The sequence below is a fragment of the Scyliorhinus canicula genome, chromosome 12, assembly GCF_902713615.1.
Source record: "Scyliorhinus canicula chromosome 12, sScyCan1.1, whole genome shotgun sequence".
NCBI lineage: Eukaryota > Metazoa > Chordata > Chondrichthyes > Carcharhiniformes > Scyliorhinidae > Scyliorhinus > Scyliorhinus canicula.
In genome coordinates this window covers 29,746,656-29,769,957 of record NC_052157.1, presented here as the reverse complement: position 1 = coordinate 29,769,957, position 23,302 = coordinate 29,746,656, and the positions used below count along the sequence as shown (strand labels likewise).

Genomic DNA, 23,302 nt, shown 5'->3' with positions numbered 1-23,302 from the left:
AGGAGAAGAGAAAGATTTTTTTTTAACACTGAGTTGCCGTAACTTTGAAAGAGCAGTGGAATTAAGTTCAGTAGTAATTTTCCAAGGAGAATTGGATAAATGTTTAAAAAGGAAACAATTGACTAAGTGGAGCTAATTGAATATCTGTTTCAAAGACCAGATATAGGCATGATGGATCCAGTGGGCTCCTTTTGCACACAAAGGCTATGATTCTGATTCAAGCTTTTTTTCTTCTTTGGACCTTAATTTAAATAAATGCTTCTTTATCTCTTCTTTATCTCCCGCCTTCTCCCCCTCCTCCCCCACCACCGTTTAATTTTACTGCTGCTACCGTACGCAGATGGCTGAGATGAGTCAGGATGCCCAAAGGTCAAACCTGGAGCTGCGGAAGGAGCTTGATGAGTACAAGGAAAAGAACCGCAGTCAGCTGAGTGTCCTGCAGCAACAGCTGAAAACGAAGGCCCTGGAGGCTGACAAATTTCAACTAGTAACCAAGAAACTGCAGGATGAGGTAATGCAAGATAGCTGTGTTTGTTTAACCTTTGACCAATAACCTTTGACCAAAGGCTTCTAAAGAAAGTTGAATCCAGTGGAAAGTTGATCACATTCTTAACTTAACACAACACAGAAAACTTATTGCATTAGCGAAATTAAATGTTAGGATTGTTTATTTTGTAGAGTAACAATGGTGGGAAAGTATATTGGCTATTTACATTATTCTGAACCTTGTAGAAGTGTGCGATAAGTAGTGAAATCCTGGGCTTCCTCAATATCTTTGCAGATAAAGCATCTGCGTCTTCGTTGCCATTTTCATGAAATGAGCTTTCAATATAATTAACTGCAACAAAACAATTATTAGCTTTCCCAGCTAACCCTCTGATCCTTTACCCGTTTAAAAACTCATTCATTTGTTGTACTTCAATCAAAAGATTCATTTTGACCGTATTTCAAGATTTGCCGATTCCTGTCGTGATTGCTTGTAATGGATTCTGAGTTTGCTGCTCTCTGTAAGAGAAAGAAAGCATATCTTCAAGACCAAACCCTGGTCATTCAGGAATTGGTCATTTGTAGGCAAGTACATTTGTGAACTTTTGGTTAATGGCAACAACTTGCATTTATATCGTGCCGTTAAGGTGTAAAGTGTCCCACGGCACTTTGCAGGTGTGTTATCAAACAAAGTCTGACTTCCAGCCACGTAAGAGATATTAGGGTCAATAAATAGGGCAGAGAGATGGTTTACAAGAGCTAATTAAAGGATGATATGACGATCCAGAGGCTTAGAGAGGCAATTCCAGAGTTTAGCTAAAGGGGCAGCCGCCAATGAAAAGTGATTAAAAACAGGAATACTAAAGAGGCAGATTGTGGGGATGAAGGAGATTACAGATATGGGAAAGGGTAAGGCCACGAAGGATTTCAAAAGAATGATGAAAATTTTAAACACAAGGTGCTGCTTAACTGGGAGCCAATGTGCGCGAGTGATTGTGATTGGATGCAATTTGGGGCAAGTGCAACAGCGTTTTGAATGCTCTCAGGGTTATAAAGGGCACAAGATGAGAAGCTGTGCGGGAGTGTGTTGCAAGAGTGAAGTCAAGCGGCAGCAAAGGCATGGATTAGGGTTTCAACAGCACATGAGCTGAGGCAGGGATGGAGTTGAGTAGCGCTATGTAAGTGGAAATAGGTGGTCTTAGTGATGGTGCAGATATATGGGCGGCATGGTAGCATTGTGGATAGCACAATTGCTTCGCAGCTCCAGGGTCCCAGGTTCGATTCCGGCTTGGGTCACTGTCTGTGCGGAGTCTGCACATCCTCCCCGTGTGTGCGTGGGTTTCCTCCGGGTGCTCCGGTTTCCTCCCACAGCCCAAAGACGTGCAGGTTAGGTGGATTGGCCATGATAAATTGCCCTTAGTGTCCAAAATTGCCCTTAGTGTTGGGTGGGGTTACTGGGTTATGGGGATAGGGTGGAGGTGTTGACCTTGGGTAGGGTGCTCTTTGCAAGAGCCGGTGCAGACTCGATGGGCCGAATGGCCTCCTTCTGCACTGTAAATTCTATGAATATGGTCCCAAGCTTATCTCGGGGCCAATGTTGCAAACAGTCTGGTATGGAGTCAGACATTTTCCAGCACGAGGGATTAAGTCATTGGCTAGGGAATGGAGTTTATGATGGGGACAGAAGGCACTGGCTAAAATAAACTTTAAAAAAAAATTTAGAGTACCCAATTCATTTTTTTCCAATTAAGGGGCAATTTAGCGTGGCCAATCCATCTACGCTGCACATCTTTTGGGCTGTGGAGACGACACCCACGCAAACACGGGGAGAATGTGCAAACTCCACACGGAAAGTGACCCAGAGCCAGCATCGAACCTGGGACCTCGGCGCTGTGAGACCGCAGGGCTAACCCACTGCGCTGCCGTGCTGCCCTATAATAAACTTTCAAACAATAAACTTGTTCCCACACTACAATCCTAATTGACAGAGGGAAACTTTTCAGCAAAAGGTTTACAAGCAATCATTTGAAAGAACCATTGGTTCTCCACCTGTTTATATCAATTTTGTCTGTTGATCAATCTTAACTCCACCTTAAGCCCATTATTATGGGCCAGGGTTTAGAGAACCCCAAAGTATATCATGGAGTTCACCTGACCCACAACTTTTAAAAGATTTTGGTTATGGGGAGCACAAGAGCCCACTTTAGAGGTGTGGTGCAACAGAGAGCTAAAGTATGTTGAAAACAAAACAATGTTTATTCTATGTATCCAGTTAATATTTTATAAACGCACAGTAAACAGTTTCTCAACTACCAACACACGTAACTCCACAGATACAATACTCTAGATAACCCTCAATAAGTTCCCAAACATCATCCATAAGTTAAATCCTTTATAAAATAAAGGTTTAAATGCTCTACAGAAACAGGTATTACTTTGAAATCATCAATGATCTGGAGACATTCTTTAGCTTGTAGAGAAAGAGAGATCATTGTACAGCTGCTTGCTTTGAATGCAGCTATCCACCTCTGAAAACGAAACCACTGCAGCAGCTAGCTCAAAACGAAAGTGAAAGACAGACAGACAGCCAGCTCCACCCACACTCTGACATCACTGCAGCCATTTGATAAACACCCATTTCTTAAAGATACATCCACCTGACACAATGTAAATTTTGTCCTCAAAGCTATTGTAGTGCCTGAAGATGCCAATCATATTGACGCAGCACACTTAGTTTTCTCTCCCATTTACTTTAAAGAACATTTAGCCCTGCTGCCTCACGGTGCGAGGTCCCAGATTCGATCCCGGCTCTGGGTCACTGTCCGTGTGGAGTTTGCACGTTCTCCCCGTGCTTGCGTGGGTCTCGCCCCCACAACCCAATGATGTGCCGGCTAGGTGGATTGGCCACGCTAAATTGCCCCTTAATTGGAACAAATGAATTGGGTACTCTGAATTCATTAAAAAAAAGAACATCGTCTCATGCATTTTTCAGTAGAATGAATCCCAAGGGTTCAGCACGGTGGCACAATGGTTAGCACTGCTGCCTCACGGCACCAAGGACCGGTTTGACCCTGGCCCTGGGTCACTCTCAGTGTGGAGTTTGCAAATTCTCCCCGTGTCTGCGTGGGTCTGAGCCCCCAACCCAAAAAAAGATGTACAGGGAGGTGGATTGGCCACTTTAAATTGCCTTTAATTGGGAAAAAAAGGAATTGGGTACTGTAGATTTTTAAAAAAGAATGAATCCCAAAATAGTCCAGTGATTTCCCTTTGAAAACAATGGAAATTCTGACTAATGGTTAAAGGATTATAAAAATCACTCTTGAGAACTTCAGGTTTCTTTTGTTTCTGTAAAATTTCCTGTTGTCCTCAATTAGCTTCAGAACAAACTGGTTGCTTTGTGGCGTTCTGAATTCACAATCTTGTGACATGAAAATGAGCTAATTCTCTTGGTGTTTCCTATAGGTTACAAAATAGCCCTGATGTGTCTAGAACTTCCATTTTCACTGAAAAGCTGGGGCGGGATTCCCTGAGCCCCCGCCTCCTGCCGAATTCTCTGGCGCTGGAGATTTGGCGGGAGCGGGAAGCGCCCCGTGCCGGTCAGCAGGCTCCCCCCCCGGCGATTCTCCGGCCCGCAATGGGCCGAAGTCCCGCCCGTCCTATGCAGGTCCCGCCGGCGTAAATTGGAGTTGGTCCCTTAACCGGCGGGACCTGGCAGCGCGGGTGGGCTCCAGGGGTCCTCGAGGGGGCCGGGGGGGGGGGGGGGGGGAACTAGCCCCAGGGGGTGCCCCCATGGTCACCTGGCCCGTGATCGGGGCTCATCAATCCGCGGGCGGGCCTGTGCCGTGGGGGTACTCTATTTCTACGCGCTGGCTGTGTCCTGTGTCAGCCTCCGCGATGGTCTGCGCGAAGGTGACCCCCCCCCCCCCCGCGCATGCGCGGGGATGACATCAGCCGCTGACGCTCCCGTGCATGCGCGGACCCGCGCCGGCTGGCGGAGCCCCTTCGGTCCCGGCTGGTGCAGCGCCAAAGGCCTTCCACGCCGGCCGGCGGGGCGCAAACCACTCCAGCGCCGGCCTAGCCCCTGAAGGCGCAGAGGATTCCGCACCTTTGGGGTGTCCCGACGCCGGAGTGGTTCCCGCCACTCCACTGCGCCGTTTCTGCCCGCCCCGCCGATTCCTGGAGAATCCCGCCCAAGCTCTTTCAGTGTCAGGTTGACTCGGTGGTGGGATTCTTGGCTCTGATTCAGCTCCAATATAGAAATTTGAGCACCTCATGTAGATGGCTATTTCAGTACAGTACTGAGGGAGTGCTGTACAGTCAGGGGTGATAGTTTTTGGATGAGTCATTAAAGTGAAGCCTGAGGGCCTGGTCAGATCCCATGGCCCTTTTGAAAGGGTGCCCCATTGGGAGAGTGTTCCGGTGTCCTGGCCAACAATGCTATTGAATGGATCTTGAATTGACTGCTGCATTTCCCTACAGTGACATTGTTACAAGAGTACTTAATTAGCAGGGAAGGACATTGTGATACACGGAGATTGTGAAAGGTGCTTTGCAAATACATTTTGTTTCCCTTCTTTTCTTTTGACATAACTGTTAACCTGCTAAACTGAATAGCAGTATAAAGAACACAAGTGACAAGGCACCATGTTTCTGCTGGGGGAATGCTCTCCCAGATAATGCTATACCTGGAGTTCTGTTGTTTAAATATAGAACTGACTGTTGCTAGCCAAACCAGGATTGCAGGAACATGTTGTATAATTTCTCAATCCTCCCCTCTCCACAGTTACCATGTCAAATTTGTAAGATATCGTGTTATTAAGTTGCTTCTAGTTCCACCCTGTTATGTCTGCTAATATTCATGGCAAAAAAAAAACACTTTTTGTCTAATCTGGATTTGACTAGTTTGGGAGCTGGCAGTTCAGTTCTAGTCGCCAATACTTTTACAAGAATCTCACGATCACAAGCCAGGAATGCGTACATGTGGCAGGTGGTGCATTTTGTGGCATTTTTATATTTCTGTTTTTTTTAATAAACAATTTTATTGAGGTAGTTTTTGGCTTTGTAAACAGTTACAGACATCAACAGAAAGAAAGCAAAAAAGGCAAAAATGTGCAAACCTCCATGTACTTTCAATACTTCAATCGTAACATACTGCACAAGCCTGCTCCTCTCCCACCGGTACTACCCGCCATTTTTTCCATCCTATTCTACACTACTCTACCCCCCACCCCCTGCTGACGCTCACTCTCCCGCAAAGAAGTCAATAAATGGGTGCCACCTCCGGGCGAACCCCTGTACAGATCCCTTCAAGGCGAACTTAATTTTTTCCATACCCAGGAAACTCGACATGTCCGCAAGCCACAACTCAGTCTTCGGGGGCTTTGAGTCCCTCCACGCCAATAGTATTCGTCGCCGGGCTATTAGGGAAGCAAAGGCCAAAACATCGGCCTCTTTCTCCCCCTGGACTCCCGGGTCTTCCGAAACCCCAAAAATTGCCACCCCTGGACTCATCACCACCCTTGTTTTTAGCACCCGGGACATGATCCCCGCAAATCCCTCCCAATACCCCCTCAGCTTTGGGCATGCCCAAAACATGTGAACGTGGTTCGCTGGTCCTCCCGCGCACCTAGCGCATTTGTCCTCTATCCCAAAGAATTTGTTCATCCGAGCCACCGTCATATGGGCCCGGTGAACGACCTTAAATTGAATCAGCCCGAGCCTAGCACATGTCGCGGTCAAATTTACCCTACTCAGGGCCTCTGCCCACAGCCCGTCCTCCATTTCCCCGCCTAGCTCCTCCTCCCATTTAAGTTTCAGTTCCTCTGTCTGGGACCCTTCCTCCCTCATGAGCACCTTATAAATACCTGAGACTCTACCCTCCCCTTCTTCCCCCCTAGAGACTATTCTCTCTTGGATCCCCATTGGCGGGAGGCGTGGAAAAGATGGGACCTGTCTACGAACAAAGTCCTGCAACTGTAGGTACCTAAAATCATTTCCCCTTACCAGCCCAAATTTCTCCTCCAAGCCCCTCAAACTCGCAAAGCTCCCTTCCAGGAACATATCACCCACCCTTCCCACCCCCGCCCGCCGCCATACTCGGAACCCCCCATCCATACTCCCGGGGGCAAACCGATGGTTGTCGCAGATTGGCGCCCAAACCGACGCCCTCGTCTCCCCTACATGCCTCCTCCACTGGCTCCATATTCGCAGGGTCGCCACCACTACCGGGCTGGTGGTGTACTTGGCCGGCGGCAGCGGTAGAGGAGCCGTGACCAGGGCTGCCAAGCTGGAGCCCCTGCACGAAGCCGCCTCCACCCGCTCCCAGATAGACCCCGTACCCACCATCCACTTCCTTATCATAGCGATGTTGGCCGCCCAGTAATAATTAATCAGACTAGGCAAAGCTAGCCCTCCCTCGCTGCGGTTCCTCTCCAACATCGCCATCTTCACCCGCGGGGATTTTCCCGCCCAGACAAAGCTCATGATCATCCTGTTAACTCTTTTGAAGAAGGACTGTGGGACAAAGATCGGGATGCACTGAAAAACAAACAGAAATCTCGGGAGGATTGTCATCTTTACAGTCTGCACCCTCCCTGCCAGCGACAGTGGGAGTGCATCCCATCTCCAAAACTCTCCCTTCATTTGCTCCACCACCCTGGCCAAATTTAACTTGTGCAGCCTGCCCCAGTCTCGTGCCACCTGGATTCCCAAATACCGGAAATTTTCCTCAACCAGCCTAAACGGTAGCCCTCTCAATCTGTTCTCCTGGCCCCTTGCCTGTACCACAAACATTTCACTCTTGGCCGTATTTAATTTGTATCCTGAGAACTGGCCGAACTTCCTCAGCATTCCCAGTATACTTCCCATCCCGGCCTCTGGGTCCGACACGTACAGGAGCAGGTCGTCTGTGTAAAGAGAGACCCTATGTTCTACCCCGCCCCTCACCATCCCCTTCCATCCCTCTGCGGCTCTCAGCGCAATCGCCAGCGGCTCTATGGCCAGCGCAAACAGCAGCGGGGAGAGCGGGCAGCCCTGTCTGGTCCCTCGGTACAACCTACAGTACTCCGACACTTCTCTGTTAGTCCTGACACTGGCCCTCGGTGCCTGATATAATAATTTGATCCAATCCACCAATCCCTCCCCGAACCCAAACCGTCCGAGCACCTCCCATAGATAGTCCCACTCCACCCGGTCAAAGGCCTTCTCGGCGTCCATCGCCACCACTACCTCCACCTCCCTACCCACCGGGGGCATCATTATCACATTAAGTAATCTTCTCAGGTTGGCCACCAGCTGCCTACCTTTCACGAACCCAGTTTGGTCCTCCCCAATCACCTCCGGTCCGCAGTCCTCCATTCTAACCGCCAGTACCTTTGCCAGGAGCTTGGCGTCAACATTAATCAGGGAGATTGGCCTGTAGGACCCACACGCCTCCGGGTCTTTACCCCGCTTCAATATCAGTGATATAGTGGCTTGCGACATTGTCGGCGGCAGGGTCCCTCTGTCCCTTGCCTCATTGAAAACCCTCGCCAAGACCCGGCCCACCAGCTCAGAAAACTTCCTATGGTATCTTTATATTTCTAATTAACTAGTTAATTCCAGTGCGTGTCAGATGCAATTATATAGGTTCTGCAGGAAAGCAAATACATTGTTACAAACTGTGATAAGTATGTCCAAAATTCCAAAACTTAGTTCAGGGAGATTGTAGCATCATGAACTCAATTATTAATCTTGGAAACGTTGAGGTATTTTAGGAATTTTCACATCACTTCGCTTGATCCACATTGAACAGGATATAGTTTCTGTTAGAATTATGCAGTGGACATCACGGCGGCGCAGTGGTTAGCACTGCTGCCTCACGCCGCCGAGTATCCGGGTTCGATTCCGGCCCCGGGTCACTGTCCATGTGGAGTTTGCACATTCTCCACATGTCTGCGTGGGTCTCACCCCCACAACCCAAAGATGTGCAAGCTAGGTGGATTGGCCACACTAACGTTGCCCCTAAATTGGAAATTGTTTGCTGCATGTCCTGATCTGGATAAAACATCTAAAGCACTTTGAAATGATCTGAAGCCAATGTACAAAAGGCAGTTTTCATGATTGATATTTTTATTTTCCGCAAAGTTTCCATCCTGTTTCAGATAAAGGGGAGGCGGGGGTTTTGGTAGTTGCCAAATCATGTTGAGCACAATTCCCCGATTGTCTGTGGAGCTATTATCTCAGTGTTGCAGGAAACTGACAACTGGGTCTGTTTTGCTGTTCGCTTTGTTTTTGACTAGCAAGAAAAAATATCACAGCATCAAATTACAGTGGCACCCCATAGAAAAACACCTACAACTGGCTGCAGATGGTTGAATCTGAATAACTGGGTATTGATCCAACTTGTCCAGTGTAGTTGATAAATACAAAATAATGATTTTGAATAATGAGGAGAGGTCTATTGTCTTGCTCTGCTAGTGCTAATAAGGTATTAGACACTCAAAAATAATCAATTATGTAACCGCTACAATGAAGGTCATTCTTGGATGTGACTTGGGGAAAATGGGATCTATTTTTTAACGCATGATTCCTTAAAAAATCCAACCTGCATTAGCTAATGCAGCGCAGGGGTGGTAGGGTGGCGCAGTGGTTAGCATGGTTACCTCACGGCGATGAGGACCCAGGTTTGATCCCGGCCCGGGTCACTGTCCGTGTGGAGTTTGCACGTTCTCCCCGTGTCTGTGTGGGTCTCACCCCCATCATAACCCAAAGATGTGCAACGTTGGGGGATTGGCCATGCTAAATTGGCCCTTAATTAGAATAAAAGAATCGAGTACTCAAAATGAATTTTTTAAAAAATCTAATGCAGTGCAGGCGAAACTGGCAGGATATCGCAGAAACCCTTACTTTTGTGTTTCTTCCCCTCTGCAAACCTTGGAATTGTTATTCATAACAAAAAAAAGTATTATAATACACATATTATAAAATTAAAATATTCATAAATTCTTTTTTCTATTAAAATGATTGTCATGAATAAATAAATAAGTAACCTTTATTGTCACAAATAGGCTTACATTAACACTGCAATGAAGTTACTGCGAAAAGCCCCCAGTCGCCACATTCCAGCGCCTGTTCGGGTACAGAGGGAGAATTCAGAATTCTCAGCTGGCACGCGAATTGAACCCGTGCTGCTGGCCTTGTTCTGCATCACAAACCAGCTGTCAAGCCCACTGAGCTAAACCAGCCCTTAATCAAATTGGCACTGATGTCCCCCTCCCCAAATCCTCTTGTGTGCAGATGTTATCATAACTAATTTAGTTCCACTGGCCAAGATTGTGTAACCAAACTGCTATTTATTTGCCTCCTCCTATGAATCAGATTTTATCGCTCATCTTTCGCTCCCACACACAATGCACTAAAGTCATAGAATGGAATTTGAGCGTAATAGACAAAATATGTGGTTGCTTCAAATTCAGTCTTTTTTTTTGAGTAAATTTCTGTATTCCAGTATATTCTAATGAGTACTATGGGTTTAATCAGAAATACTGTAATTGCAGGGGGATCGTGAAGCTGTGATGTTGAATAAAATTGCTCATTGTGCTGGTTAATATTGGATCAGGTTCCAGCGAAGGTTTGTCATGTTACTGCCATCTTTTGGTCACAGGTGGTATCCTGTGATGTGTGTCCTTTTTCAAAACTCGAGTTTTTGTGTGCCCGTGCCCCTACTGTTAATGAAATTGAGTAGGTAACCAGTTTGCAAACCGGCCTCTCCGCTACTGCTGTTCTGTGCCTGCTACTGGGTATCTCACATCTGCCTGAGCTTGCTTGTTTGGCACCATTTGGTGTAAGGAAACTGTAAAACAGCAGAAACAATTTTGAGGTAAAGCCCCAGTATTTTTTATACAGTAAGAATATTTTATTTACCAATGTAAGATCTCAAGACCTGTTTGGGTGGAAATTCGATTCCCTTTCATCCCATTTTTGAATGCTAAATGAACAACCCACATGACAATTTTATCATTAAACTTCCTGCACAAGCAGTGGCTGCCATATTGGTAACAGCGCCTCGGGTGTCTTTGACAACCATCTGAAACCAACATTAGACTCATTGAAGTGTACAAATAGGGGTCCAGCAGTTCAGAGAGGATCAATTTGGTACCTGGGAGGATTCAATGATTCTTAAACTGGTCAGGAAAGACATGTGGTGGGATTCCCTGACCCCGCGGTGGGTCGGTGAATCGGTGGGGGGGGGGGGGGGGGGGGTGGAAGGCGCGAATCCCGCATCGCCGTTCCGACGCCAGACCGTCGATTCTCTGGTGACTGGAGAAGCGGCACCAATGGCGCCTGTGCAGTCGCCACGGCGCCGATTGGGGGCCGCGCCGGTGATTCTCCGCGCACGACAGGCGGAGTGCCCGCCGAGTCGCGTCGCGTCATTTGCGTGTCGCCCTACCTGGCGGGACCTCGGCATTCGTGCTTCAGTGGCCGTCCTGGTGTGGTGGGGGAGGGATCCGACTCGGGGCGGGGGCCTCTAATCGGCGGGCGGCTTATCCTGGGGGGGGGGGGGCTTATGTTCCTCTGCGCCGGGCCCTGTAGGGCTCTGCCATGTTCCCCGGGGGGCCGGCGCGGAGAAGGTAACCCACGTGCATGCGCAGACCCGCACCGGCAGTGCTGGCGTCTGTATCGGCAGCTGGAGCTGCGTGAGGCTCTCCAGTGCCCTGATGACCCCCTGTCATTATGGTGATAATCACCAAATTAACTGGAATTAAAATAATCTGCATTCAAAGTATAAAATGCTTTAAATACTTACCGTATTTGATTTTACAAAAATTAGCATTGTTGTGGCGACCAGAAATTTCTGGCTTTTTACAGATTTTCAGCATTCACAGTTTCTATTTTAATAACCTGTTTATACGGCCTGATGTATTTTGGATCAGATGCGGCAAGTGAGAGAGGAGTTGGAAAACTGTTGCCGTGAGCGAGATGAAGCAGCTCTGAAGAGTCAGCAACTGAAGCAGAAAGTAAATGACCTAGAGCTTGACCTCGAAAGTAAAATGCACTTAAAGGATGATCGAATGCGGCAGATCAAGCAAATGGAGGTGAATGAAAATGAGCGATCAAATGTACATCTTAGGACGGCACGGTGGCCCAATGGTTAGCCTCACGGCGTTGAGGTCCCAGGTTCAGTCCCAGACCCGGGTCACTGTCCGTGTGGAGTTTGCAAATTCTCCCCGTGTCTGCTTGGCTCTCACCCCCACAACCCAAAAAGATGTGTAGCGCAGGTGGATTGGCCAAGCTAAATTGCCCCTTCATTGGGGAAAAAAAATGTGGGTACTCTAAATTTAAAAAAAAAATGTAAATCTTAAACATTTCGTGCAATGTGACCTTTATATCATTAGGAGCATGTTATGAAAAAGGACTTCCATTAATCGATTAAAAACATCTGCTTCATCTTTGAAAAACCAGAGATCTGAACAATGCAGTGTTGGTTCAGTTAATTTGCATCTCTGTTCTAAAGAATTTTATACCTAGCACATTTGTACACTAACAGACATTGTTGAAGCATATCGGACAAATATAAGGAGACATTTCTTCACCCAAAGAGTGGTGAGCCTGTGAAATTCATTACCACAGGAAGTAGTTGATGATAAAACATTGAATATATTCACGAGGTGGCGAGACATAGCGCTTGGGGAGAGTGGGATCAAAGGCTATGGGGAGAAAGCAGGATTAGGCTATTGAATTGGATGATCAGCCATGATCGTCAAGAGCCAAAAGGCTTCCTCCTGCTTCTATCTTCTATGTATCTATGTTTAATGCATCATACCTGTACAGTAGGTGAAAGCAGTTTTATGAGGACAGAGGTTGTTCTTTCCGAGCCACTATCCACCTCAACCTGATTTATGTTTGCAGGATAAATTGGCAGAGATGGTGATGGAACTGGACGAGGAGAGAAGCAATTCAGACCTCCTAACAGATCGCATCAGTAGAGACAGAGAACAGGTAACCAAGTCAGTTACAGTAACAGATTGGATGTGGTCTGTTGGAGTTGTTCTCCAATCTGCAGTATGAGAATTTGTTTCACACAAGGTATAATTATAAAGACAAGCCAGCAAAGAGTGAAATGTAGACAAAAGTAAATCATTGGGACAGCATTTCCTCCAAACGCTGTCTCATTTTCAGGGCGTTAATGTTGCATTAGAGGTCTAGAATGCTACCGATTAGATTGATCCCCTCCTTTATGAATTATGCAGTGAAGCTTATAGTTGCACTGTGTGTGTATTTGGGATATGTGCAGAATTGCCAATTATAAAAATGTTTGTAATTCATGATATATTTTGCAGCAGGCAGTGTCAGTGAATGACTTTAAGAATTACTTTAAGAATTATTTGACTGCCAGAGCAGCCAGAAGCAACCCAGATTTACTGCTAGTGGCCTCACTCATTAATACTATATAAATGACTTTCTTCCAAGCGACTTGCTGACGGCCTAGTGAGATGTAACCAAATTCACCAGCTCCAATTCTCCCCCAATGAATTCGCGTAACTATCGAAAGCTGCTTGATTCAAATACTCGCGTGGAAACGGGAGTGGGCCGTTCAACTCATCCAGTTGGATCATGACTGAACTGTACCTTAACTCTATCCGTACCACTTGGTTTTGTCACCCTTCATACTCTCGGTATGGAAATTCCAAATAGCATTGTTTTTCTGCAGGCGTGTGGAGAATAAAATGGGCCTCTGTATCCTCAGTCTGCTCCGCGCTCTTCAGTTGGCATCATTGTGCAAGGTTACATCATTGTGGAGCGTGGCTCAAGCTGCTCGGCACTGCGTTATCCTGGAACCAGTTCTTTACTTGCAGCAGAGTAAAATAGTGTGAGAGTGGAATCAGACTCCTCAGGTTCGGGATCAGTAGCCTTTTTGGTTTATAAGTGCTAACTATCTTGGGTGTAGTTTTAAGTCCTCTAGTAATAATAGGTTACATAAATGTTTGAATAAAGCTGGTGTAAACTGCAGTGAATTGCCGAAGAGAATCGCTGTCATTGATGCAGTATCCCTTTCAGCTTGTCCAGTCTACAAGTGATGTAACAGAGACTTGATAGCCAAACATTTAGCTCCATTACAGTCTACGAGCAATCTCCATTTTCACTGACTGCTTTTTGTGCAGGGACGTTTCTACAGATAGAAGCCCCAAAGCCAAAAATACCAACTAATTGCACCCATTTAATATGTCGTAAGACTGAATTACTTCTTAGAGCACAGCACTGGAGCTTTTTGTTCCTGTATAATATTGTTTTGAAATACCAAAGGCAAAACAATTTATTCACTCATACAGAATGGCCAAATGGGTTGGTGTTTTTTTTTAATAATCAAGTGAAGCCAACATCTATCCAACTGATTTCATGCATCATTTAAGAACTGTTCTTTCCCTTGATTAGTAGCCAAATCTTAGGGGGGAAAAGTATGCATGAGTTACAGAATTTTACATCATGTTTTTGTCATTTGATCTTTCTGGCAAATGATTAAACGAGTCCTTTATAACCCCCATCGCTGATCGGTTTTAAATTGGGAAATTATGGAAAGGGCTTTCCATTTCTTCTGACTTCACATGTTGAGTTGATGCTTTTGCCTTAGAAAAATAACAATTTCTTTAATAGTGGATTGTATTAGATTGTAATTTGAAGATTATTTTGCACCTTCCCTTATGTGAAATTATACTTTTCTTTTTTTCAGAAAATTGAGTGTACCCAATTCTTTTTGTTCCAATTAAGGGGCAATTTAGCGTGGCCAGTCCACCTACCCTGCACATCTTTGGGTTACGGGGGTGAAACCCACGCAGACACGGGGAGAATGTGCAAACTCCACACAGGCAGTGACCCGGAGCCGTGATTGAACCTGGATCCTCAGCGCTGTGAGGCAGCAGTGCTAACCACTGCGCCACCGTGCCGCCCGAGATTATATTTTTCATTACCTATTTCTTTCTAATGCCATCATTCCATCCAAAATGATTGCTTCCTCATTGTTGAGATTCATTTAAAAAAAAAAAATTTGGAGTACCCAATTATTTTTTCCAATTAAGGGGCAATTTAGCGTGGCCAATCCACCTACCCTGCACATCTTTGGATTGTGGGGGCGAAACCCACACAGACACGGGGAGAATGTGCAAACTCCACACGGCCAGTGACCCAGGCTGGGATTCGAACCCAGGTCCTCAGCGCCGTAGACAGCAATGCTAACCACTGTGCCACCGTGCTGCCCATTGTTGAGATTCATGATTCAAATATGCATTCTATGTTGAAATTAGATGTCTCAACATTTTCTTGTTCGCGGCAATGCTCATCGGCTTTTTCCTTAGGCTCGGAGTGGATTTATATTTGACTCTACAGCATTTCAAGCTAAATGAGTTTTAAAATGGAATTTCACCTGATTGGAAAACAACATGTGAACTCGGGGCCAGCTTGTCGAGATGGGACCCATTGAAATTGAGGAGACTGGGTATTTTGATATGCTAATATGTTGATGAAAAAACTTAAATGTTGATCCCCACGGGCATACTTCCTGATAATCTGTACTGTGAAGCCCAGCAGTTAATAAATAGAACATAGAACAGTACAGCACAGAACAGGCCCTTCGGCCCTCAATGTTGTGCCGAGCCATGATCACCCTACTCAAACCCACATATCCACCCTATACCCGTAACCCAACAACCCCCCCCTTAACCTTACTTTAATTAGGACACTACGGGCAATTTAGCATGGCCAATCCACCTAACCCGCACATCTTTGGACTGTGGGAGGAAACCGGAGCACCCGGAGGAAACCCACGCACACAGGGGGAGGACGTGCAGACTCCACACAGACAGTGACCCAGCCGGGAATCGAACCTGGGACCCTGGAGCTGTGAAGCATTGATGCTAACCACCATGCTACCCTGCTGCCCAATGTTAGGCATTGGCTGATCAATTATAATAGAATTTACTTAGCCTGTTCCTGTGAGAAACACCCAACACGTCTCTGCTGGTGTGTGCGCCCCACATGAGCCTCCGCCCACCTTAATCCATCTCGCCCAGTCAACATGTTTATTTTCTCCCTCGTGTACTTATCAAGTGTTTCCTTAAATACATCTTGCTACTTGCCTCGATCATTCCAAATGCTGGGGGGGTGAAATAAGCTTTTCAGCTGAGGCCCAGCTCGTGCAGATGTGCAATATCCCAAAGTAAATGGAGATACAAAAGCATGAAAAAACTGTTTGGTTTAAAGTTTTCCCATGCATTAAATGACTGTTTACAGGTGACACAAAATAGATAAAATTAAGGAGAAATAGAGTTATTTTGTGAGGCTCTGTTCCAGTGTCAGAGTCTGACTGGGGACGAGCATGGGTTGGAGATGGAGCTGTTCAGCTTATAGCCCACGAGTTTCTGACCCACAGTTGCTACTTCTGAACCTCCAAGCTGGTAAGCATCTCGTAAACGTACACTTTTTTTCTGTTGTAGCTGCCTCAGTTTCGGCCGTACCGTCAGCATACTTCTGCTGCTGAGAATAATTTTCAGTAGTTTAACAGCGCTGTCAGAAGGAAATTACTTGTATAATAAATAGGGTATGTAAAATACACAATAAGTGCATGAAATCTAATCGGCTTAGTACTGAAGGGCTTATGATTCATGCAGTGCATTGTGTAGAGCCCTGCCCAGAATATGCAGCCGGTTAAAGAAAGGAAATGCATGCATTGATGAAATTCTATTCAACTCGGCAGGGCATTTCAAAGTGCTTCACTGTCTGAGTTAATATTGTCATTTTGTAAGCAAAATCGGGAGCCAATTCATGTACAAAGTCACATAAGCGTGAGAAATATTTGCATAAGCTGTAGTGCAACAGCCCAAGAAACTTAACAGGGAGGTTTCTGGTTACAAACTATTTTACATTAGTTGGGAGAATACCTTTCAATATTCGTCTAATCTTTATATTCAGCTGTATGCGACTGAGCAACATCTGATGGTGAAGCAACATCTGAATTGATAATTTTCTTGCAGAGAACATGAAATCATTGTCTAATCGCATTAATCTGCAACGGTCTTATCCTGTTTGATATACGAATGAAATCGTTTTTGTTTTGTGTACACTACTCGTCACGTCTTGCTGCCCATTACTGGCCCGGACGTCATCTCTTCACATCTTCCATCTCTCTTCTAACTGTCCCATGTTTTTGTTTATTCCCTCCCTCTCCACCCGTGCTTACTATCTCACTTGCACAACATATCACTCCCTTGCACGTGGCGGGAGGCTTACCCTTCTCCCCCTGCCAAACGCCCCCCCCCACCCCCGTCATCTTGTAAACATCCATTTATTAATATGAAAAAGGTCCACCATCACACTCTTGTATTCTTGTTGCTGTGAGATGTAAGGATGTACCACGGCAACGGTGAAGTAAAGGGAAGATCAGCGTCCTCATCACTGATTTCTCTCCGATGAGATCCACACTGATTACTCTGCACCTGCGCCGCCAGCGATACCAGGTGTTGGAGGCAGCTAAATTAGAGTGTGGAAATGAGGTCCCACTAGTCCGGACAGAAAATAAAATGTCATTAGCTCTGCCTGGTTTAAGCTTTGTTCTATTTTCGCTGACTCGGGTCCCTCGAGCGTTTACCGGCACAGTCGTTATGCAGTGGCGAAACCGAATAAATAAACTCAGAGGAGAGCTAATCAGTTTATGTAAGAAAGGAAATAAATGCGAACATTCAAATCCTAACAACTGACTTGACCTTCAGATCGTGGAATGTTTTCTTGTTCTTGGAAGATGAACTGACTCTAAGGCATGCTGCCTAATGCTTCAGGACTGCACACTTAATTTGCTTCATATTCCAAATTTAAAAGGATAATTCTAATGCCCATTCACTCGATGTGCAATTTTTATTGTATTCTGACACTCAATCATTCTTTAATTTAGGATAAATATGACCTGTGGGCACATTTGTGTTTGAATTGCTTTAATTAATTCTTAATAATTGACATATCATTTGACCTTGTCGCTGTATGGTGTGATTAGGCCACCACATATTCCCCTCGGCGATAACAAGATGTGAATAAATCTTGGTAATTAATACATATTTATATTTAAAGTTTGTCTTTTTAACAAGAAACGGCTCATACAGATTGTTGTTCTGAGATGGATGTTCAGGTACATCGTTGACAAGTCAGAAGAGTCAGTTCACCACCACATTATTTATGCCACTTGAAAGATATAAGATATAAATACATTGCTATACTGGATGGATTCAGGAAAATACAATTGTGCAAGGGTAGTTTCAATAATTTCAATACCCTCCATGTTTTCTTTTTTAAAACAATCTTATTCCATTTTCAAAGCCAATGTGCAGAGTGGATGGGGCAAGCCCTTAATCCATCTCCTTGCTTGCTGCAAAAAACAATTCAAATTCAAATTGAGTCCAATTTGTGGTCCCCACAAGAGAGACAAACAAGATCCAATCTGACGAGATTCAGACATTACATCTGATCTTGGGCTTGGTCCTACGCTTGATCTTAGCCAAAACGTTTATACTGCTTGAGATGAAGGATGCAATTTTCCAACCCCTCTTCACTTTCTGACAGAACAAGCACATCCAGGTGTAATGTGCTCTTGAAATGTCTATGCTTCGCATCAACTGTGGAAATTTCCTTGCCACCGTAAGCGAGCAACTATATCATGCCTAATTGACTCTTAAATCCATTGGCTGGTTTCATAGAATCCCTACAGAACAGAATAAAATCATTCGGCCCATCAAGTCTGCACTGACCCCTCTGGAGATGACATCTACCCATGTCATCTCCAGAGACTTGAGCAGGAGAATCTAGCCCTCCACCTCGGCTAAGAGGTTAAATTAAGGTCCTCCCTGCCCTCCCAGATGGATGTGAATGATCTTGTGGTACTATTAAAAAGAAGGAACTGAGGATTTATCCTTGGTTTCGTAGCTAATATTTTAACTCTCAAACTACATGACTAAAACTGATTAACTAGGACGGAAGTCTCCTATCCGTGGCGGGGCAGACCTGATGATGTGTAGTCTGCCATTCTATCCGGGTGTCATATTGCAGTGCAGTTCTGAGGTCCACGGTTGCTGTCGGTCTCCATCCTGCACTTTGGAGGCAGCCCCAGGCATTTTTCCGGTGAGTCTCGACATCTGCGCGTCACGTTATTCCAGACATATTTCGCACTGGTGTGGTTTCCCGCTGGCACTGACGCTGGCCGGGCCTTCATCTGTATCCCATTAATGTGTTTCAGGCTGCCCTCCAGGGGGTTTCCCGATGTACCATAGTGGCCCCTAGTTGAAAAATTAACACCGGATGGATTTCTGGATCCCCCGCCATTGTACTGGCAAGGGCTTGGGAGAATTCTGCCCCTAGACTTTATCACATTGTGACATATTGCGGATTGCTGTACGTACTTTCACTTTTAACCTTTTATATTAATATGCTAGAAAGGCAGAACAAGAAACCAAATCATGACCTCCCCCTACATAGAGCAGAGGGAACCTCCACCACCTCCCAGGCCAAAAATTGCATATTTATATTTTCGGGCGCAAGACTGGAGGCATCATACCAGATCAATTGGCTTTTTAAAACTTTTTTTTAATAAATGTTTTTTATTGGGGGGGGGGGGGGGGGGGGGGGACTGGGGAGGTATATATACATTTGGGTGCCTGCTTTTTTTTAACTTGATTTTTGTTTTCTCAATCTTATCTCGAGTAGTTGTTCCCTCGTCTGTTTCACTTTGTACTTTGAAATGGCACACATATTTCCTGTAGACTATAGCTGCCTGCATTCAGAGAAGCAAATACTTTGCAAAACGAGACCATTACTTTTGTTTCTTATGAACCAGGACCTTAATTGGCTGCATTCAAAAAAGGACTTGCAATATGTTTGGTGGTGTGTGTTCCCCATTGCTATCAATTGTCAGTAAGAAAAGTATCCTTTGAACATGCTGCAACTATAAATTAAAAGAGAAAGATGAGTTGCCTACCTGTGGAATCTCCATCCCTAAAATGGGAAAACAACCTTGACACATTTTCGTCTCTTTTTAGCCTCCAAGTTGGCTATATAGTTCATTGTTAATCTACAAAATGTAGCTGTATGGAAGACTAATCACAAGAGGCTATATATTTTTATACCATAGGAGTCTGAATCAATAGGGAAGGCTTATTGTGCTGTTATGTACACTATTCTTTACACTTGAAGAATTGGTTTCTACCATTTACCCAACTTTGTGAACAATGTTTAGATGTAAGATAGCAAGAGGGCAAATGTGAGACCACTGTTTAAAAAAGGAGGTAGGCAGAGAGTGGGTAATTATAGGCCACTGAGCTTAACTTCGGTAGTAGGGAAGAAATAGCGAGGCATCTGGATAGAAATTGTCCAATTGGGCAGACGCAGCATGGGTTCATAAAGGGCAGGTCGTGCCTAACTAATTTAGTGGAATTTTTTGAGGACATTACCAGTGCAGTAGATAACGGGGAGCCAATGGATGTGGTATATCTGGATTTCTAGAAAGCCTTTGACAAGGTGCCACACAAAAGGTTGCTGAATAAGATAAAGCTGCCTGGCATTAAGGGTAAAGTAGTAACATGGATAGAGGATTGGTTAACTAATAGAAAGCAAAGAGTGGGGATTAATGGGTGTTTCTCTGGTTGGTAGCTAGTGGTGTCCCTCAGGGATCAGTGTTGGGCCCACAATTGTTCACAATTTACATAGATGATTTGGAGTTGGGGACCAAGGGCAATGTGTCCAAGTTTGCAGACGACACTAAGATGAGTGGAAAAGCGAAAAGTGCAGAGGATACTGGAAGTCTGCAGAGGGATTTGGATAGGTCAAGTGAATGGGCTAGGGTCTGGCAGATGGAATACAATGTTGACAAATGTGAGGTTATCCATTTTGGTAGGAATAACAGCAAACGGGATTATTATTTAAATGATAAAATATTAAAACATGCTGCTGTGCAGAGAGACCTGGGTGTGCTAGTGCATGAGTCGCAAAAAGTTGTTTTACAGGTGCAACAGGTGATTAAGAAAGCAAATGGAATTTGTCCTTCATTGCTAGAGGGATGGAGTTTAAGACTAGGGAGGTTATGCTGCAATTGTATAAGGTGTTAGTGAGGCCTCACCTGGAGTATTGTGTTCAGTTTTGGTCTCCTTACTTGAGAAAGGATGTACTGGCACTGGAGGGTGTGCAGAGGAGATTCACTAGGTTAATCCCAGAGCTGAAGGGGTTGGATTACGAGGTGAGGTTGAGTAGACAGGGACTGTACTCGTTGGAATTTAGAAGGATGAGGGGGGATCTTATAGAAACATATAAAATTATGAAGGGAATAGATAGGATAGATGCGGGCAGGTTGCTTCCACTGGCGGGTGAAAGCAGAACTAGGGGGCATAACCACAAAATAAGGGGAAATAGATTTAGGACTGAGTTTAGGAGGAACTTCGTCACCCAAAGGGTTGTGAATCTATGGAATTCCTTGCCCAGTGAAGCAGTAGAGGCTCCTTCATTAAATGTTTTTAAGGTCAAGATTGATAGTTTTTTGAAGAATAAAGGGAATAAGGGTTATGGTGTTCGGGCCGGAAAGTGGAGCTTAGTCCTCAAAAGATCAGCCATGATCTCATTGAATGGCGGAGCAGGCTCGAGGGGCCAGATAGCCTACTCCTGCTCTTAGTTCTTATGTTGGGCATAATCTCACGGTAAAGGGTCACCCATTTAAGACAGTGATGAGGAGGAATTTATTACTTCAGAGGGTAGTGAACCTGTAGAATTCTTTACCGTTGAGGCTGGGTCATTACGTATGTTCAAGGCTGAGGTGGGCAGATTTTTTAATCAGTAAGTGAATCAGGAGTTATTGGTATAAGGCCGGAAAATGCAGCTAGGGGCTTTTCACAGTAACTCCATTTGAAGCCTACTTGTGACAATAAGTGATTTTCATTTCATTTTTCATGAGAATTATCATATTAGATCAGTCATAATCTCATTGAATGGTGGATCAGACTCAATGGGCCGACTGGCCTGTTTCTGCTCCTATGCCTTAAGGGTCAAAGTAAACGTTTCAGGCATTGCAACAAGTAATTTGGAATGCATCCTCCAGAGCAGCAACTTGTAAATAATTAACATGTTTCAGTTTTCTCTCGCCTAAATGATGTGTGGTTGCAACTATTCTAGATGACTGTTACCTTGGAATACCTCACCATATAGTTTTGGAAATTAAAAGTGGGAATTTCCAGTTTGAACAGCCATTTGGATTGTATTGTGATGGATTGGTAGACTAGGGGTTAAAAATTGGGTTCTGATTCACCTTCATTAGCGATGGGGGGTGGGTGCGGGCTGGGGGTGGTAATGTAGCATTGTCATGCATGGAGAGCACAGATTAAATGGATCGTAATCAGGGTCTGAGCTATAAACGGTTTTGATTGACTTGAGAGATGCATTTTTGGATCTATTGAAGAGAATAACCCATCCCAGCCGGAGAGCAGGAGGAATGTGGACACCAAATAGTAAAAGAAAGCTATTCCATTAAACATTAAAAAGTAATGGATGAAATGGACAAGAGTAAGAAGATAGGAATTCATCAGTGCAAAACCTTTTAAAAAGACCAACTTTAACAGTAACAACTCGACTGTTAACCTCTTTGATTTGAAATAAATGTGGGAATAATGAGTTGTTTTTACTATAGTTAAAAGGTAAGTAAACTTTGAGCGTTCTCTGCAAGAATAAGTAGTTCAGGGATAGAGATGCTTGGGACAGATACTGCAAAGTCATTCTGCACTCTTGGTTCAAATGTTTTTGACTGGTCTCACAATTATATTTTCAGAGCTATATGGTGGCCTGATGGCACAGTGGTTAGCAATGTTGCCTCACGGCGCTGAGGTCCCAGGTTCGAATCCCGGCCCCGGGTCACTGTCCGTGTGGAGATTGCACATTCACCCCGTGTCTGCGTGGGTTTCACCCCCGCAACCCAAAGATGTGCAGGGTAGGTGGATTGGCCACGCTAAATTATCCCTTAATTGGAATAAAAAATAATAATTGGGTACTCTAAATTAAAAAAAATATATATTTTCGGGGGGCAGCACGGTGGCGCAGTGGGTTAGCACAGCGGCCTTACGGCGCCGAGGTCCCAGGTTCGATCCCGGCTCTGGGTCACTGTCCGTGTGGAGTTTGCACATTCTCCCCGTGTTTGCGTGGGTTTCGCCCCCACAACCCAAAATTGTGCAAGCTAGGTGGATTGGCCACACTAAACTGCCCCTTAATTGGAGAAAATGATTTGGGTACTCTAAATTTAAAAAACAAATAAATATTTTTTTCAGAGCTATTGCAGAAAAATTTTAAATTCAGCCGTGAAAAATAATACTCAAAAATTCAGTAAATGTCTTTATAAAATTAAATGCAAAGATTGTGTTGATTGCTGTAATTTAATGTTTAACCAAACATTGGCAACTTTCTAATGTGAGTTCAAATATTGCATGAAATGACTGCAGTGATCTGGGGCCAAGGCGTCCCTAAGTGTTTTTATTTTAAAGGGAACCGTTAAGTTTTAAAACCTAAATCATAGATTTCTGCAATAGACAAGTTTCCAGTCTCATTGTTCTGTGGAGGTAACATCAGCCCAGCCCATTCGTGTTTAGTTCGAGCCAAATATGTGTAGGATCTTGAGAACAGTTTGGCTGGGTTCCAGCCAGTGAAGCTCTGTTTTAAATAAAAGGGCATATATTTTCTAACCATGGAGTTAAATTTTTGGCTTCATGATTATTATTAACATGGGCAGCATGGTGGCGCAATGGTTAGCATTGCTGCCTCACGGCGCCGAGGTCCC

The 23,302-nt window shown here is 44.9% G+C and overlaps 1 protein-coding gene across 7 annotated transcripts in view; it reads left to right on the top strand.

Moving 5' to 3' along the window:
• cgnl1 (cingulin-like 1) overlaps positions 1–23,302 on the top strand; it is a 174,069-nt gene that overhangs the window by 130,671 nt on the left and 20,096 nt on the right. For all 7 annotated transcript variants that reach the window (XM_038813300.1, XM_038813302.1, XM_038813298.1 and 4 more), the window contains 3 exons: positions 341–511; positions 11,400–11,561; positions 12,376–12,465. In XM_038813300.1, coding sequence (XP_038669228.1) covers positions 341–511; positions 11,400–11,561; positions 12,376–12,465 — 423 coding nt within the window. The remainder of the gene's footprint in view (positions 1–340; positions 512–11,399; positions 11,562–12,375; positions 12,466–23,302) is intronic.